This window comes from Microtus oregoni, unplaced genomic scaffold, assembly GCF_018167655.1.
Source record: "Microtus oregoni isolate MIOR12 unplaced genomic scaffold, Mior012 000005F_ref0000423, whole genome shotgun sequence".
NCBI lineage: Eukaryota > Metazoa > Chordata > Mammalia > Rodentia > Cricetidae > Microtus > Microtus oregoni.
The window spans coordinates 43885706-43906169 of NW_024543064.1; the positions used below are offsets into that span (position 1 = coordinate 43885706).

The 20464-nt window shown below is 38.9% G+C and overlaps 1 protein-coding gene across 2 annotated transcripts in view; it reads left to right on the forward strand.

The window, feature by feature from the left end:
- Prkaa2 (protein kinase AMP-activated catalytic subunit alpha 2) overlaps window positions 1-20464 on the forward strand; it is a 59892-nt gene that overhangs the window by 30375 nt on the left and 9053 nt on the right. For both annotated transcript variants that reach the window (XM_041651421.1, XM_041651422.1), the window contains 6 exons: window positions 6400-6493; window positions 7048-7192; window positions 8766-8853; window positions 11333-11557; window positions 16301-16805; window positions 19816-19942. In XM_041651421.1, the coding sequence (XP_041507355.1) occupies window positions 6400-6493; window positions 7048-7192; window positions 8766-8853; window positions 11333-11557; window positions 16301-16805; window positions 19816-19942 (1184 nt within the window). The remainder of the gene's footprint in view (window positions 1-6399; window positions 6494-7047; window positions 7193-8765; window positions 8854-11332; window positions 11558-16300; window positions 16806-19815; window positions 19943-20464) is intronic.

The following is a 20464-nucleotide window of genomic DNA, read 5'->3' on the forward strand; positions in this document are numbered from 1 at the left end:
AACTATTATAGATCTCATATATTAAAGATGTAAATATTATATATTATAAGAAGATATATACAGAGCAATTAACAGTACAAAGTATTTGAAGTGGAAAACCCTACACTTCAAGTAATAAAGGTAGCAGAATGACCTAGAGCAGTGGTTTTCAACCTGTGGGTTGTGACCCCTTTGTGGGGTCATATATCAGATATTTGCATTACAATTCATAACAGTAGCAAAACTACAGTTGTGAGGCAGCAATGAAAATAATTTTATAGTTGGTGGTCACCACAACATGAAGAATTATATTAAAGGGTCATAGTATTAGGAAAGTTAGGCGATCTCTAGGGGTTTGGTGTGATTAAAAACAGAGACATAAAGGAGAGCCAGACTGTATAGTACATCATCGAATGTTGGTAAGGACTTTAACTTCCATCTTGAGTAAGATGAAAAGCCTCTGAAATATGTTGACCAGAGGTAAGATGTCATCTGAGTATTTAGCCTGCATTTGGGCAAATACTGAAGTAAGAAAAAAGGTTAGGAGTCGGTTGCAGTCATCTGGGTAAAAGGTGATGGTGGCATGGAATACAGCATCGTGTGGTAGACGCTGAGAAGTATGCCTGTTCTGCATATGCTTTCAAGGTGGAGTTAACATTTACTGAGAGAACACAGAGACCATGAAAGAAGAATAACTCCTGGTATGGGCAAATAAAAGAATATTATTGCCAGTGACTAAATGGGAAAGGTTACATGAAGACCAGGTTTGAGATGGAGTATTAGGAGTTAATATCAAACATTTGACTTTGGTTTCATAAAACTGAAAGGAGACATCCTACTAGAGGTATTCTTGAATAACTGAGTCTGGAATTCAGGGGAAAGTTATATATGGATAGTGTCTTAGAGTTTCTGTTGCTGTGAAGAAACACCATGACCATGGTAGCTCTTAAAAAGGAAAACATTTAACTGGGGCTGACTTACAGTTTGGAGGTTTAGTCCATTACTGTCATGGCAGAAAGTTTGGTGACACACAGACAGACATAGTACTAGAGAGGTAGCTGAGAGTTAGTTCTACATCTGTCTCAACAGGCATCAGGAAGAAAGATGAGAGACTGGCCTAGCTTGAGCCTCTGAGAACTCAGAGCCCGCTCCCAGTGACACAGTTCTTCCAACAAGGCCACACTTACTAACACTGCCACTACTTATGGGCCCATCGGGCCATATTTATTCAACCACCACAGACAGCATACCCTTAGATTGGATAAGAAGACCAAGAACCTGCGTAGAGATGAACAAAGCCAAGGACTGAGCTCAGGAGCACCGACTGTGTCTGGACATTAGCAGGAGCCAGGAAGGGATGAAAATGAACAGCCAGTCAGTGAAGGTGGAGGACAGGAGAATCCTGTATCTCAGTGCAGAACAAGTGAAATAGTTCATAAACGAGACAGTGTCTTTACCTTGCTATTCCAGAGACCTAGATGGACACTTCGTGTCTTTTCACTTGGCAACATTATTACATAACAATAAATTCACTAAGCACAGCCCCTTCAGTGGCAGCAGTTTGCCAGACAACACTATCTGGTTTTGATAATCTGGTTGAGGCTAATATATGTTTGTTTTTTTTTTTTTTCCTAGACAGAGTTTCTCTGTGTATCTCTGCCTGTCCTAGAACTCACTCTGTAGACCAGGCTAGCATCAAATTTACAGAGATCCACCTCCCTCTGCCTCCCAAGTGCCTGGCTGTTCTTCTATTCTAATCTTAATCATCCATATTGACTTTCACCTCATACTGGTACACAATAAATACCCCTTGTGTGTGTATATATATGTGGTTTGTAGAATGACTACAACGTAGAGGCCACTAGAGAGTTCTAGAGTTTTAAAGTTGTGCTAATAGAAATGCGAATGGAGTCTTTATTAATAAAGACAAAGGAACCCAACCTGGCTGCCCAGATGGAGCTGTTGCTGAGGAGAGTTGGTTGAAATCTAAGACTGAATCAGGTATACCTAGATTGAGGCAAGAACTGCAAATCTAGGTCCAGACGGGCCATCCGGTGGGCCAGTGAATACAAGTACTTGAGTAGGCCTCCTCCACAAAGGGGAGCAGAAGAGAATGTACAGCCTAAAGGCAGGAGAAAGGGGGCTAATTGTAGGAGCTACGTTCCTTAGCAGGTTTGGGGACAGCATTCAGTACATAATTGGAGAGTTAATCTTAGAAAATCTATGTCCATAGCGATGTTGTCTGTGTGTAGTGGGAGGAAAGATAATTAGAAATGAGCAGTCTAGAAACCTAGAGGCTGTTAGACAGATGTCATAAATCGGTGACACCTATGCCCCCAGTACAACCAGTAGCAGTGAGGAAAAGGATGGTTTAGAATGAGAGAAAGTAGCCAGGAGATCATTGTGTGGTACTGTGTTACAAGAGTGTATGCTACAGAGACTGCAGGTTTTTGTTTGATTTCCTTCGTTTGTTTTGAGGCCTGGTCTTACTATATAGCACAAGATGACCTTGAACTTGCTAGGTAGTGACCTTGAACTTAAGACTCTGAGGAATATTGGACTGAACATATCTTTTGCACCACATTTTATTGCTAGATTGTTGAAACATTCACCACTTAAGATTTAATTTAAAGGACTAGAGCGATGGCTCAGTGGTTAAGAACTCTTGGGTTCAGTTTTCAGCACCCACATTGTCTCACAACCGTCTATAACTCTAGTGCTGTGGATTCTGATACCCTCTTCTGGTGTGCAGATATACATGCAGACAAATGCCCACATACATAAAAAAGATATAATTTAATATTCAATTAGTGAATCGATGAATCTATGCTCTAAGTAGCAATGGCTACTTGTATTTCAGAAAGAGAGACATTGTTTCTTTGGCAAGAGGTTTCTGGTATGATGTCCTCTTTAAGATAAACAGACGAAATGAAAATCTGATCAGTCCTCCAACTCTTAAGAGTTAGGAGCAGTGGGAGGAATAGAAGGTGTTCTCTTTAGGACAAACCACCTGATTTCCTCTGGAAAAAGCAAACTATGAGCAATCTATAAAACAGACAAATCAACCAATTGAAATGTATGGCTGGCAAATAGATCTAATTCTTAAAGAAAATAAACCCTAATGATAGGGTATTTGATGATGCTCGTGGTTTTCTAAATGTCTGTCTGATAGTGATTTTACATTCTGTGCATATGCATGCATATATCCATGTATAATTACATTTTAAGAAATATTCAGGGCATGGGGCAGAGAGCTGCAGAACCAACTTCCTGCGTAGGGTGAGGGCTGTCTCTGCCCTGTTAAGGCAGCAGGCATGGGAAGCGACAGTGAGAATCGAGTGGGTGGGAGGTAGTTAGGTAGGTTAAAATTTATTAAAAATAAAACAAAACAAAAAATAAAAGAAATATCCATTGCTGAGAAAAATGAAAGCAAATTTATTGTGATTTGGTGATGAAAAAATATGCTTTATAAAGTTAGTAATTAGAACATATTTATCCTATTTTCTAGACTATTATGGAAATATTAATTTTAATGTCCATGTATAAATAAGAACAACACTACTAACCCAATAAAATTTTCCAGAAAACTCAAGCATTTCTTGGAGAAGAAATATGTATGATATTTTGCAAATACTAGATATTGTATGATTCCACAAGCTTTCTAGTTATGTTAGCATAACAATTTTTAGAAAACAACTGTCACCTGAAATTGAGCATTTACATGTACTGTAACTTGGAAATTCAAGTCATCAGTATTTATCAAGAGAAAGATACAAAAGTGTTGTACAAAAGTGTTCAAGCAGCACACAGAATTGTAGAAATAGGCTCAGTAATCTTCCTTGGTAGAGAGATGAATAAGGGACTCTGGTAATAAAAGATAGGTAAACAAATATGGTGGATATTATATACTAGTCATATCACACAGCTGTAGCACACAGCAGTATTGACTGATTCTCAAACAAATTCCCCAGCATTACATGATATATACCATTTTAAATCTAAAACCATTAAGATAGATACAAGAATATGAATCACTATTAAATAGAAACATAAACATGTATGTATATTTTGATATAGCAAAATAAAACGAAAAAGAAAGCAAGAGAAGGCTGCACAGGGTTCAGGACAGTGACTCTCTTGGAGAAGAGCAAGGGGAAGTAGGGAGGGGCTCTCTGTGGTTATATGGGAGAGATTGGCAAGGCCCTGCTTTACTGTCTGGATGATGGTTTTGTATTACTTATTGGGATTTTATTGAAAACAGCAATCAGCAAAAGAAAAGGCCATTCATAAACCAAAGAAAATGAGTGTCAGCAGTCCAAGATAATGATTACTACAATTTATACAACTGAGTTAAAATTGATGAAATCTTACTCTATATAACTTGACAATATAAATAATATTTTAAAATCTTAATAGATATGACCACCAAACAGGGATGTGCATTAATGCTGATTTTTGGGTCACTCCAGAAAGATTACTGTTTTCCTTGAGTCATATATGCTACTTTGTGTGTTTATTGCATAAAAATGTATGTGACCTTACCAGCTGGACATTGCTTAGGGATTGTCTGGATAATTGCTTTTTCCTTCCATAATTAATAATGTTTCTGAAAAATTTCCTAAAGCATAGTATTTTGCATTTCTGTTACATTAAAAGACTGCTGTTATATGTGAATGACTAGTTGTCATTATATTTCTTAAAATATTTTTATAATTATTAGAAGTTACCTTTTAATAATCCATCAATTTGCCTTTCCTGCCAATTCTCAAATATGAAGCTGTTTTCCTAGGGCTCTTCTTTTTCCAGAAATTGTTACTCGTTGTTAATTAAAATTTTATTGGTTGAAATTTTGCGTTTTTTTAAACTTTTAGATTATTCTAGTATTGATCCAAATTACTTATATTTTAAAGTAATTTATTCATTAATTTAAATAGTTTGTAAGTACTTTGCCAGATGCAAACTCATTAATCCAATTATCACCATTATAAAGCATGCAATTACAAACTGATAGGTATGTGTTGTAAAGCATAGGTAAAGATGTGCGTGCAAGTAAATTGCCACTCAGAAGGTGGCCTGTAAGCTAAATCCCGAAGGTTGTCTGAAGGGGAGGTACTAAAGGATGTACCTCAAAGGGAGGCACACCAGTAGAACCAGCCTGTATAAAGAAGCTGTAGTGGGGGAGTAGAGCATGATTAATAAAAAGTAGTGGGGCCACAATTGTGGGAACTGTATTTGAGAAATAACAGAGGGGGCCTGATTAATTGGAACCTTAAGAGAGATAGAAAACTTCTGGCCCTGAAGCTCAGATGTGTGTCTGAAGAGAATCCTTATTCGGTGCCTAACTGCAACTAGATTGCAAGTTCTCCCAAGAGAGGATCTGACTGCTTCTAGTCTCACACAAGGACAGAACAAGGAAATATTGAGTAAGTTAAGAGTCCTTATTTGGTTGGCTATGCCTGGCACATAGTGAGGGCTCAGCCGTGGTAGCTAGTTTTTGTGCTATAATTTAGTGTGTGATGGTGTATGCTGTGGAGTTAGAGGCTTCATGAGATAATTCAGCCCAGCAGTATTCTGTGAAGATTTGTGGTATATTCCAAAGGACCTGCAGCTAAGATTATTTGATTTCATCATTTCATTCCTGCTTCATCCAGAATGGATAAGCACAAATGTGATTGGTAACAATAATAAAATCAGAAAACATGAGTTCGATAACAGTAGACGCTTTCACCTACTCTACCCGATTTGTTTGATCACTTTGATGCCTGTCAAAATAGCCTTCTTCAAACTATTTCTTTTAAGAGTTCCTAAATAAAATTATCTTTCCACAGTTTGTGTAGTCTCAACTTTATTTCTGTTATGGTCATTTGCTTTACATTTGTGTCCTTGAAGAATAAAGATTACAATCAGAAATGTTTTCCAGGCCAGATAACGTGGTATACACCTGTAATTCCAGAATGTGGGAGTTAAGGTAGGAAGATAATGAGTTTGAGGCAAGCCTAGATTCTATATGATGAGCATTTATCTCAAGGACAGAAAAACCCAGGACAGAAATATTTGCCGTGGGCTAATCCTCTTGTACACTGTGAAGATTCGTCACTCATCTGTTTAATGAACTTTTTTCATGTGGTTAATTTACACACGATGTATTTTCTCAGTATAGCTTGTGAAGATTTCAGAGATAACAGCAATCTGAAAAGCAGAAATCTGAAGGGAAGTCTACAAGTCGCAGGAAGTCAGATACTTTTATAATGTTCTTCCATGCTTATGGTTCTCGGATTAGTTGGTAATCATTGTAAATCTGTTGCCATTCTACAGTATTATACAATATTGGAATATGAAATTGTAGCAAGAATAGTAGATGAAGTTGATTGTTGTGGAAGCACAGCTTTGTATTAACATCCTTTTTTGTTTGTGAAAAAGATATCAGGTGATCAGCACCCCAACAGACTTTTTTATGGTGATGGAATATGTGTCTGGAGGTGAATTATTCGACTACATCTGTAAACATGGGCGGGTGAGTACTGTATTAACAACCCCCAGCCTGGAGCTAAGAAAGGGGAAAGCATTGCAAGCCAACCACAAAGATAATTTTCAGTGCTTTAAATTGTTTCTGTAATAATATCAACTGCACATGCAGAACATATTTTCTTCCTCCAGAGGCAGCCTTTTGAGATACAGATTTGGAAACCATATCCCACTTAATCGCCAAAAGGTTCTTGTGCTTTTCCCAGTCTGTTCTGCATAAAATCATGCTGAAGCTTCAGTTATTTCCTTTTCTTAGCATTTTCATTTAAGTTCTGTTTTAGCTGGTTGTATTGATTCCCTAAAACATTGTGCATATTTAATATTAGTTGAAAATTAGACATTGTTGCCATTTAGCAAAGCCAAATCTATCGAATAATATTTTGAGCTTTGACAAAGTTTTGGCTGGTTTGCTTTGTCTGATTTGTTCTAACTAGTCAATTCTAAATTAGCCTGCTTAGTTATATTTAGACTGGTTATGAAACTGAATGCATAATAAATAGATGTCCCAGATAGTCTTGATGCAGTTTCTTTTCTATGTGCTAGGTTGAAGAGGTGGAAGCCCGGCGGCTCTTTCAGCAGATCCTGTCTGCTGTGGATTACTGTCACAGGCATATGGTTGTCCATCGGGACCTGAAACCAGAAAATGTGCTTCTGGATGCTCAGATGAATGCTAAGATTGCTGACTTTGGTATGCTACTCCATGGTTGCTCAGAGCTGTGTAGTACCTTTAAAATGGACCAGTAACTCCTCTTACAGAGCTAAGAACTTTCCGTTTCACTCACACAAATTCTGTTACACAAAAAGGGATTAATTACAGTCTTTACTCTGGCTTATCTCTTTATTTAAATCCACATGAAAAGTGCTGAGGTTTCTACAACACATTAGAAGGCCACATCAAGACAGATCTTTCTTCCTAATGAATGATACCTGTTTTGTTTTTTGGGTTTTCTTTTGGGTGGGGGAGCAGCTGGGATGAGAAAGGAGTCCCAAACTTCTTTGAAACTTTGTTGATATAGTGGCTGCTTTCCCTGATGTATATAAACAAGTGTGAAAATTTGTATTCAGCCGTAAAATCTTGGTGCTCCTTCTGAACTGATCATGGAAAGACCTGTAAATCTTAGGACAACATCTAATAACTTATGAGAGATTGGGACTTTGGTCCTCGTAAAAGACAAGGTAAAATGTATGTTTTTATACTCCTTAAACTAAACAGATGCAGAAAGGCTTCCACAGTGGATGTTTGAGGAAAAGACTGTGATCTGACCCTAAGAAGAAAGGGAGGGGAGGTGCAAAGTCAGTGTTCCATATTATATATAGGTTTTCTGTTTGTTTTATACGTGCTGTTAAGCTAGCCTCACTATTTCGGTTCAAACTCTTCTAGTAAATGGTTCAGCTAGAGTTTGGCTCGGTAGATTATTTCTGCTGTGTTGAACCAGAGCTCTTTAGATTATAAAACTTTTCCAGGAAGTTGAAGCAGGAGGCCCTCCTGTTTGTGCTCTGCCCCACCTGAACAGCAATGAGACCCTGTCTCCAGGGAAACAGCCTGCTTATCAGCTGGAGCTGCTCTGCTGTCAGAGAGAGAGAGAGAGAGAGAGAGAGAGAGAGAGAGAGAGAGAGAGGCTTTCATTGTGTCTCTCTGACTGGCCAGGAACTTACTCTTGTAGAGCAGGCTGGCTTCAAACTCACAGAGATCCACCCACCTGCCTCTGCCTCCTGAGCGCTGGAATTAAAGATGTAGTGCCCAATTACAACCCTTCAGGGAAGACTTTTAGAAGCACTGTTTTTTGTTTGCTTTAATTAGCAGTCTTTTATTTCTTCATATACAAACGTAGATAATATTTGGTGCTAATGTTTTTGAAAATGGTAAAATAATGTCAAATAACCTTTTTGTGAAGAGTCAGAATTTTCATGTAGTGAGGTTTATTCCACTTATTGCATGTGGTGCTTTTTTTCTTTTCTGTGTGATGATGTAAGTTCCATAAAATAATCTCTTTCTAGTCTAACAGTACTTTCTGTTACTTTAAACATTAATGTGTGTGGTGTGTGTGTGTGTGTGTGTGTGTGTGTGTGTGTGTATGTGTGTGTATGCAATCCAGGAATTGAACTCAGGTTGTCAGCTTTGCTCAAGCGTCTTGGCCTACTGAGCTATCTTGCCTCTCACCTTTGCTCTAAAATAAAGAAGATTTCTGAAGCATGGTTTTCATCACAGTTTTACCCATGTCTTCAGTATCCAGCATCTGATAAATTGCTTTTCTTTTCAGGACTATCTAATATGATGTCAGATGGTGAGTTTCTGCGAACCAGCTGTGGATCACCAAATTATGCAGCACCTGAGGTCATCTCAGGAAGGTAATAGCTTATTAGTGATAAGTAAGCTTTCTGTGACCTTGCATCCATTCTAATAGCATTTGCTTATATTTTCTTAGGAAGATTTTTAACATAGTAGAAATAAATTGTTCATTTATTTTTATTATAGGCATTATATATATATATATATATATATTTTAAAAACTTCATGTAGGCATTGTAATGTGTTCATGCATTTTGTTCAGTGTCAATGACTGAGACAGATCTGATGCAGTGTCTATATTCTAATGTAGAAAATGTCAAGTAGCAATAGGATTTGCTAAAATTTAAGTCAGTATCTTTGCTTAATAGACATAGTATTCTAATAGTATTTCCACATACTTTACAGAGTCTGAAGGTGGTTGTTTTATATTTTTTCCTTTGGAAGAAAGAAATTTGGGTGACAGTATTATTTTAAGCAGTTAAACTAGACAAGCAACTTTGAAGTCCCTCACGTAATTAGCTCATTGGTATATCATAAAATATTTACGGAGGCTGTAGAGATGAATCAAGCCATTCCACAGTGGCTGGTGTCCAGTTTTGAGAGTTAACAGACTACTTTGAGAGAAAGTATTGAAACAGTGCTTACAGGTAGCAGCTGTGAGTATTAGTTCCTCAGATCAGACCATACACCTTGCCATAGAAACGAGAGCAGTCTGTCCTGGAGCTCTGGACACACAGGATTGGGTGTGTGTAGAGCCTGGTCCTCACAGACACTGTCTTCCAGCTTTAAGCCCTGTGGTCACAGGGGAATGGGGTCTCTCTAGGGTAGTCTTTTATAAGGGCACCGACCTTCTTTGTGAGAGTTCCACCTCAAGGCCAGATCTCCTTATGATCTTTACCTCCTCAGATTGTCGGTTTGAGGTGAGAATTTCAGCTGGTGGATTTTAGGGAACACAAGTGTTTTATGAGCGCTTAGGTGATACAGCTAATGATGTAAATTAGGGACATCCTCTACTGAAGCAGATCGTGTGCTTTCCATGGAACTGAGGAAATGTGTTACCTCGGACCCATGTTTGACTGTTGATATGCTACTGGGGAATGGCAGGATGGTAGCAAGGTTAGAGAAATAGTGAGGGATGTGTGTGTGTGCAGACATGGGTCATCTAGAGCCAAACTGTCTTAGTCCACCCAGTTAGCAGATGGTTTGAAAGGAAGTAGTTAAAGCTCTGTCATATAGGACCTGGGCAGATGGCTCAGTGCTTAGGAACACTTGCTCCTCTTCAGAGGACCCATGTTTGATTTCAGGTACTCACATCAGGGCTTGAAACTGCCTGTAACTCCCATTCTGGGGACTCTGACACCCTCTTCTGGCTGCTACAAATATCAGACCCACAAATACCACACAGACACACATGCAATCAACACACTCATATACATAAAAATAAAATTTAAAAATAATTTTTTTAGAAAAGTTAATGTTATATAAGTTAAACACTGTCAGTATGCTACCATTTAAATATTTCAATGTCTCAGATTTTGTTTGGTGTAGACTAGGATGATGTGGGAGTGTCATATATCAATCTGTTGATTTCTTTGGTTAAGTAATAAACAAACTGCTTGGGCTCATAGCTTAGAACATAGGTGGGTGGAGTAAACAGAACAGAATGCTGGGAGGAAGAGGAAGTGAGGTAAGACGCCTCAGACAGAGACGCCATGCTCCGCTCTCCCGGGCAGACACGATTCAGCTCCGACCCAGGATGGACGTAGGCTAGAATCTTCCCGGTAAGCGCACCTTGGGGTGCAACACAGATGATTAGAAATGGGCTAAATTAATATGTGAGAATTAGCCTAGAAGAGGCTAGATAGAAATGGGCCAAGCAGTGTTTAAATGAATACAGTTTGTGTGTTGTTATTTCAGGGCATAAGCTAGCCAGGCGGCCGGGGTGCTGGGGACGCAGCCCCGCTGCTCCTAATACAACAGAACGGCACTACACTAGGAGCAAAAATTTTGTCCAGTATGCATTTTCGTTTTTGAAATAGTTCTGAGGGGGAAAACACTGTATATATTATTGTATTTTTTTCTAGTTTTTGGTTATCTACTGTTAGGTTTACTTAAAGAAATGAAAGAGAAAGTGTAATTTATTTTTATTAGTTGGTTTGTTTTTGAGACAGAGTCTTATGCTAAATGGCTTGGGACCAGGCTGGCCTTGAACTCACAGAGATCCGCCTGCATTTGCCTCCCAACTGCTGGGATTAAAGGCATGTGCCATCATGTCTGGCCTGAAAATCTAATAAATTTTAATTAGCACTTATAATTAATTTCTAACAAAAATAAGTCTTTTGGCAAATTTTAGTAACTAATTAGGCTCATTATTTTCTATGAAGAGTAATTATTGAGGTTTGGGAATTGCTGTGTATTTCATTGAAAACCTTAAATAGCAGTATATACCAAGTTGGTTTGCATTTTGCATGTACGGAAGCAGGACATTAACAATGGGGGAATTGGTGCCTACACTGAGCTTGTGTCATCCTTTCTCAGGCTGTATGCGGGTCCCGAGGTTGATATCTGGAGCTGTGGCGTTATCCTGTATGCCCTTCTCTGTGGCACCCTCCCCTTCGACGATGAGCACGTGCCTACACTCTTTAAGAAGATCCGAGGGGGTGTGTTTTATATCCCGGAATATCTCAACCGCTCTGTTGCCACTCTGCTGATGCACATGCTCCAGGTGGACCCCTTGAAGCGAGCAACTATCAAGGACATCCGGTGATTATACTGTTTGCAGTTCTGTATATTTTCTTATTGTAGTAACAGTGATGATACTAGGATATTTGCTTCACCTATGCTTCATGACACTTTATCTTATGAGAATTTTGAGGCCAAATGTGTGGTGTGTGCTTGTCATCCCAGCATTTACCTAGGAGGGTGATTCAGGAGTATCTCAAGTTCAAGGCTGTCTCAAAGGAAAAGCATTTTTAGTATTTGAACTTATTATGCAAACCTGATTATGTCACTTATCTTTCAAATATTTTACATTGCTTTTGTGCTTATTAGCATAAGTAACAAAGCATCTAAGGCCTGTATAGGAAGGATGCAGTCTCCTAGAGTCTCATTCCTTCCCCACTGCATCCTTCCCATTAGACTTTAGGGCCTGCATTCTTTTTTTTTTTTTGGTTTTTCGAGACAGGGTTTCTCTGTGATTTTGGAGCCTGTCCTGGAACTAGCTCTTGTAGACCAGGCTGGTCTCGAACTCATAGAGATCCGCCTGCCTCTGCCTCCCGAGTGCTGGGATTAAAGGCGTGCGCCACCACCGCCCGGTGCCTGCATTCTTCATTAGATTGTTTTGTATCCTGATTCTTTTCTGCATCTTCTGACCTGATAGCATTCCAGTCCTCTTTTATGTTCTGCTCACACACCACCAGCTTAGTGAAATCATTTCTGGTTCCCCACACTGTATAGAGCTTCTAGTTGTTCAGCACATACCTGAACACATGCCTTGTCCCCCTGTTCTCATACTGTGTCTGTCCTGTCTCAGCCTATCGCCTCTCTTGCATTATAACTATTGGGGTACAAATTGTCTTAAGATGTAGGTAGAGGCAGCTTGTTTGTTCCCGGCTGCCCAGACCACAAAATAATCACTCAGAAACTATATTATTTCCAAATAGGTTGAGCGTATTACTAGCTAGCTCTTACATCTATAATTAACCCATTTCTCTTATTTTATATTTCACCACGAGGCTCATGGCCTACCTGCAAGGTTCCAGCTGGAAGCTTGTGTCTTTCCCCTCTGGCGGCTACATGGCATCTCACTGACTCCGCCTACTCTCTCTCTCTATATCTCTTTCAGCCTGGCTTTACTCTGTTAAGCCATTGGCCAAAAGCAGCTTCTTTATTAACCAATGGCAGTAGACATATTCCCAGCATGCATCACTTCCCACATCATTAAGAACCCTTCTATTCACCTGCTACTTTACTACTACTGCTGAGAGTAGAACTTCAAGAGGGATCTGAAGATTCAATTGTGAAAATTGGAGAACTTTGTGTTTTAGATATGGTTGATGAAGTAAATAAAGGATTGCCTTTTTAAATCCTTACCACTATAAAACTGGCTTACCTTCTTTAAATTTATAGTATCTAGTACAATGAAAATGCTATATAAATACAGAAGCATGATACATATTTGACCATGTTCAATTCAGATGCATGCCTTCTCTTCCACCCCTCCCCCACTTTTCTACATCCCCCGCCGTCACTTTTTTCACTGTACCCTTCTGCCCCCATATTTTCCCCTGCCCCCTTTATGTTTCAGATGTTTGGTTTCCATCCCCACCTTTCTTTTGTCTCACAGGCCCCTTTCTGTTTCCTGGCTTCTAACCACACTATCATTTAGAAGTTAGAATCTTAGTAGGAGAGGACGTGGAGTTTTTGTCTTTCTGAGCTTCACTTAATGGTTACCTTACTAAGTTTATTCGAGAATATAAGTTTTGTTAAATTTTTGATCCAATAGTTACGAGTGGATTTTTACTGTGGAGAATCCCTTGATTGTTGAGGGATTGAGTAGCATACTGGCAGAAGTGATGTAGTGCCTCTACATGTTATGTGTGATTTTAGAGGGATGACGTGATATGCATCCACGTGTCATGTATGTTTTTAGAGGGCTTTTGTTTTTATCTTAGGTTCCAAAGCTTGTTTAAGAGGCAGATTCTTCTGGCATCTTTCAGAAACTTTCCCCTTTCCCCCAGAGCCAGAATAAGTGTTTTGATATGTGTATCCTGTGGAGCATTCAGAGGGCGGCTGAAGTGGTGGTTTATGCTGGCTGCTGCAGTTCTCTTGGAAGCAAGGACTTACACATTTAGGTATCTCTTTCCTCCTGGCAAGAAACAGCTTACGGGAGGAAGGATTTAATTTGGTTCAATGCTTGGGGAGATGTAGTCCATTATGGTGATGAAGGCATCACTGCAGACATGGGGAATGCCGTGTGTCTGCAGTCAGGAAGCAGAGTCAATAGGAATGTGCTGGGCTATGAGGCCTAATCCAGTGACCTTCTTTGTTAAGTGAAGCTCCAACTCCTAACAGATTTCATGGACTTTCTAAGCAGCAGCACTAGCTGGGAGTCACAGGTCCTAATGCCGGCACTGTGGGGGGTGTCCTGCAACTCAGACCACAGCGTTGTTTACTTTCCCTGGCCTGTCCCAGTGTCCAGGCCTCGTGCACACGAATGTACACCTGTAGAATTGCTGCCAGATTCAGTTATGGAAGTGCAGCAACAGGGGAGAGACCTCTGTTCACAATTCTGTGGGATAAATACTTCTTCTAATGGGTCCAGAAGAAAAATTAGACATGCTAATATATTTTTACTTCCTTATGTGAGCCCTTGTAAATTTATAATAGTGACAGGATTAATTCTGTTACTTCAAAATAAGTTTTCATATATTTACAGACTTTAGAAGAAAAAATGCAAATGAATCTGTTAAAGTGAGTTAATTGACCCATAGAAAGTGCTGTACAATCGTGATATTCTGGACTGGCAGGATGGCTTAATCATTACAGGCTAAGGCTCACAACCAAAAGGACAAAATAATGGCAACATTTCTATACTGAAAATAATAACTTAGAGTTATAGTTCTCACTATTTTATGTTTGATATTTCAATATGAGTATTTTTAATTTGATAAAGTATACTTCAACAGGCATAAAAATTAAAACTTTTGACAGTTGATTAATATCAAGCATTATACTATACATTTAACCTGTTCTGTTGCACTGACTGTTTATAGGTAGCTGTTATAATTCTCATTTTCCAATAATAAAACTGAAACTTAGGTTATGTCATGATTCATTTATATACCTGGTTGTTTCTATCTAAGTTACTTTAAATTAAGGACTGCATTTTCATACTAAAATATGCCATGTGTGGCTTATATTTAATGGTGCACTGTCCTGTTTGTCAAGGACAGTGGGTGTAACTTAGTTCTCATACTGCTTATACTTATTCACAGAGTCCCGAGTTTGATCCCCAGCACTGCATAAACTGGGTGTGGGCTGCACATCTATAATCCCAGCCCTGGGGAGGTGAGGCAAAGGATTAGAAGTTCAGGGTCATCTTTTACTATGTAGCAAGTTCAAGGTCTGCCTGGACTACCTATAAATGGAAAAGTTTAAGTTTTAGTATCTCTTTACCTTTTTGATATTGAGGACCTCAAATAATTTTTTAGTGAATGATATACCAGTAGTTAGCATATAATAATTAAAATTAGAACTGAATTTATTTAAAAATCTGTTCATTTAAATGTCTTAAACAAACAAACAAATAAAACCTCAAGGATTTGATCTAGAGTCTTGCAATTCCTAGGCCAAGCACTCTACCACTGAGCTACATCTCTGTTCCCTTCCCCTATCTCCTTTTATATTTTATTTGACATAAGGTCTCACTAATTTCTCTTGTAGCTGAAGCAAGCCTTGAACTTGAGACTCTTCTGATCGTCCTCTGAAGAGCTAGGATAATAAGTGTATACCACCAAGCCTAATAGTAATCTCTCTATGCACTTTTATAAATGTTCTCAGTGTCTAGTTTAATCAAATTATCAATCTAATTATCAATTAAATTCTTCATTTAATCTTGCAGTTTTGTTTATTTTGGGTTTTTCAAGACAGGGTTTCTCTGTGTAACAGCCCTGGCTGTCTTGGAACTCACTTTATAGACCAGGCTGGCCTCAAACTCACAGAGATTCACCCGACTCTGCCTCCCAAGTGCTGGAACTAAAGATGTTCACCACCACCACCAGGCTAATCTTGCAATATTTTATATTAGTTGAAGTTCTTGAGGAAAATCTGAACTCAGGCAAGTGGCTGAAAAATAAAAGAGTACTTAATAGCTATCAGATAATAGTAATATTCTTTGATACTAAAACAAAGCCTAACCTGCCAGCTTATAGTTTGCAATATCAAATGAGAAAAAAAATCAATTAACTTCTGTACTTTATCACACTATAGGGATATAATGTTTTACACTTTAAGTGATTCTTATATGTCTGCATACTTCTGTCATATCATTGAGAGATCTTACATTACTGAACTATACAGATTTCTTACATTTCATTTTACACTATCAAAAATCATATTCATTATTATCCATACCAACTTCATCAGAACATCTTTAGGTCTTGAGAAACCATCAAACCCCAGGAGGCAGGCATAAAATACTACACAGCATCTGGAATTTTGATTGGGAACTCAGATTTTATCACTGACCATAAATGTTGCTGGTTGTTTTCCTTGAAATGACAGACCCACTTTGTTCATTTTCAAGGAAATATTCCAAGTCTGAATATCTATATTTATTTAAGGCTAGAGATGAATTAACTGGCCCCAGGGTCACATAGCCAATAGCAGCAGAACTGGCGCTGGAGACCAGGTTTTTGGAGTCTTTGTGTATATTGCCCCATGTCTAAATTATTCGGGACTTACTAAAGCATGTTCTTACAATAGTGTATATGGTGTTTTTCCTAGAGAACATGAATGGTTTAAACAGGATTTGCCCAGTTATCTATTTCCTGAAGACCCCTCCTATGATGCTAACGTCATTGATGATGAGGCTGTGAAAGAAGTATGTGAAAAATTTGAGTGTACAGAATCAGAAGTAATGAACAGTTTATATAGTGGTGACCCTCAAGACCAGCTTGCGGTGGCTTATCATCTTATCATTGACAATCGGAGAATAATGAACCAAGCCAGTGAGTTCTACCTCGCCTCTAGTCCTCCAACTGGTTCTTTTATGGATGACAGTGCCATGCATATTCCCCCAGGCCTGAAACCACATCCTGAGAGGATGCCACCTCTTATAGCAGACAGCCCCAAAGCACGGTGTCCTTTGGATGCACTGAACACAACTAAGCCCAAATCCTTAGCTGTGAAAAAAGCCAAGTGGCATCTTGGAATCCGAAGCCAGAGCAAACCATATGATATTATGGCTGAAGTGTACCGAGCTATGAAGCAGCTGGATTTTGAATGGAAGGTAGGAAATCACAATGTACTAAGGTTGTGTGAAGAGAATTTTTTTTATATATAAGTTTTCTAAGCAGTTGAGTATTGAGGTCCACATAAAGTTGTTTTTGATTTAGAAATAATTGTAGTGGACTTCATGTTTTTGATAGAAACGGTTCATTCTTCTAAACTAGATAAGACACTATCAAAACATAATAAAGAAAGGCTAAAGGACTGTTGATGCTGGGAACATATTTTGAGTTACAGAATAGCATTCTTGTCCAAGTAATCAAAATTATCTGAGAAAACAGCCCACCTGTATCATAGCAACATTTCTGAAATCTGAAATCTTGAAAGGCAATTTCTTCTCACCTTTTTCAGGGTATTTGTTTTCTTTTCATACTTTTTTGGCACACATGGTCGATGGTTATGGCAGATAGTATTCAATATATATTATGTTCTCAGGTCTGTTCATTCTGCCAACAAGCAATTTCTCCAAGTTGAGAAATTCTCTTATCTGATGTTTTTCATCCTTGGTTTGCTAGTTCTTTCCTCACTGCTGGGACAAAATCCCTGACAAAGGAACTTAAGGAAGGATGGGTTTATTTAAACTCCCAGCCTGAGGATATAGTCCATCCCAGAAGGAAGCCATGGAGGCAGGGGTGAGACAGACGTCTGCCACGAGCAGAAAGCCATGAAAGCTGGTGCTCAATCCAGACTCCAGCATATAAAACAGTGCTGCCCACATTTAGAGTAGACTTTCCCACTTCAGATTACCCCATCTAAAAAATTTCTCACAGACATGCCCAGAGGTTTGTCTTCTAGTTGATTGTAGACCTTGTCACACTGACAGTATTAACCATCACAAGCCCTCCTCTGTCAGCTTGATACATGACCATACCATTTCAGATCTGTAGCCTCCATCTCTTCTCCCCACAACCATGGCCATCTCATGGTATGAAATGCATTCAGCATGACTTCAAAGGTCCGTAGTCTTTAATGGTTCCAATGCTGTTGAGTTTTAACTGTCACACTTGATTATGGTGTATTTTCTTACTATCAGCATACATTTTACTTTTTCAAGTTAACATTTTGTTGCAGCTCAACTCTTTGAATATATATGGGGTCATTTTTAAAATTTAAGATATCCCTTCAACTGTTATTCTTTTCTTGAAGGTGATGAACACTTAATTTTTTATTTTACTTATTTTGTTTTTACAAGACAGGACAGGGTCTCACTGTGTAACTGTGGCTATCCTGGAACTCACTCTGTAGACTAGGCTGTCCTGGAGCTCATAGAGATCCACCTGCCTCTGCTTCCAAGTGATGGGATTAAAGTCATGTGACATTTTAACTGGCCTATTTTAATGTTTTGAAATTAAGATAGTTCTTTAACAATTTCATATATGTAAGGAAAGTATTCTTGCTATTCTCCCAACTCTCTATTCTCATATGCCTGTCCCCAGCTCTTCCCTACTTGTCCCTTTCCAGATCTATGACTTAAGGTTTTGGTGTGTGAGCCATTAAAGGGAAAAACATTCCAAATTTATCACATAAACATTCAATACATTTTAATAAATCAATTTTAATTTGTTTTCATTTCATTATTTTACATGATTAAATAAGATAACATTTCTTAAATAAATTCAATCTCCTTTTTCTGAAGCAAGTTTATTTAGTTAAATAAGATTTTGCTGGGCATAGTGGCTCATGCCTGTAACAAACACTAGCACTCCAAGAACCTGAGGCAGGAGAATTTTTATGGACTCAAGACCCTGTGTTGGATTCTGTCTCACTTTATAAGCATGTAAATAAAAGAGATGCCAACATTTTAACATATCCAGGGAAAGAATCTAGAAACTAATCTAACCCATTCTGAGAACCAAGTGTTGATGGAAGCCGTTAGTTTTTTCCCAGCTGCCCTGACCCTACATTATCACACAGAAACTATATTATTTGTAATACAGTTTGGCCAATAGCTTAAGCATATTTCTGGCTAACTCTTATATCCTAAACTAACCTATCTCCATTATTCTGTGTATTGCCACATGGCTGTGGCTTACTGGGTGAAGTTCCATCCTGTGTTTGTCTCCAGCAGGGCTACATGCTTCTCCCTGACTCCACCTTCTTTCTCCCAGCATTCACTTTAGTTGTCCCCCTAATCCCACCCCCACCCCCACCTAGCTCTATTCTGCTCAATCACAGACCAAGTCAGCTTCTTTATTCATTAACCAATAAAAGCAACACATATACAGAAGGACTTCGCACACCAGCCCAGAATCTTTTCATTTGATCTGCAGTTTTACATTATTTTTGGGATATCATGCTGTTGGTGTTTTATGACTCTACCTGATTTAAGCCACTGTAGGCAGAAGTTTCTGTCTTGCCTTAGTCCCACAGCCATTCAGTCCCAAAGGAACACACAGAAGGTTATATTAATTATGAATTATTTGGCCTATTAACTCAGGATTATTATTAGCTAGCTCTTATAACTTAAATTAACCCGTAATTCTTGTCTATGTTTAGCCAATTGGCTTGGTAGCTTTTCTCAGCAAGGCATTCTCATCTTGCTTCCTCTGTGTCTGGCTGGTGACTGCATCTCTGCCTTTCCTCTTCCCAGAATTCTCCTAGTCTGGTTGCCCCACCTATACTTCCTGCCTGGCTACTGGCTAATCAGCTTTTTATTAAACCAATATGAGTAACAAATTTTACAGTGTACAAGAGCATTATCCCACAGCAAGCCACTAATATTTAGCTCTGTTATTCCTTCTGCTCCCTATTTATCAAAACTACTGAAGCAAAGGCTACTAAGATCATTATTAATACTCTAGAGCAGATCCATATCTGGGTTAAAGGCTAGACTCTATAGGATCTGAACTTTTACAAATGGTATTGATAGTGGGATTAAATATTCCGAATTACTTGTGACATAGAAGAATCAAGCATAAATCCTCCTCTCTCACCCATGTTTGGTTTTGTTATTTTTTGCTAAGATGGGAGACAATGTGTAGTTTTAAGTTTTTATTTATTTCTGGTTTTAGGTAGTGAATGCCTACCATCTTCGAGTAAGAAGAAAAAATCCAGTGACTGGCACTTATGTGAAAATGAGCTTGCAGCTTTACCTGGTTGACAATCGGAGCTATCTTTTAGACTTTAAAAGCATTGATGGTAAGGAGGTTTGCAGGGATGAGTTCTGAGAAGTAAAACTTGGCACCATTTGACCTGCTGTCACAATTATTTCAAAGACATGGTGGGTGGGGTCTCTAATTCTTAAAGTAGACCTAACAAAAATGTAGGTGAAATTAAATATGGAAAATGGCCTAAGATGGAAGCTGTCTTCAGATGTCAGCATGCTCACTTTCATTTCAGTGTGTAGTAATAAAGGCGGCGGCGGGGCTGCGTCCCCAGCACCCCAGCTGCCCGCACTGCTAGGTTATGCCCGAAATAACAACACACAAACTGTATTCATTTAAACACTGCTTGGCCCATTCTCTTCTAGGCTAATTCTCACATATTAATTTAGCCCATTTCTAATCATCTGTGTGTAGCACCCCAAGGTGCGCTTACCGGGAAGATTCTTGCCTATGTCCAACCTGGGTCGGAGCTTCATGGCGTGTGCCTGCCCAGGAGCAGGGCATGGCGTCTCTCTCAGGTGTCTGCTCCCAGGAGGAGAGCTGTCGAGACTGAGCT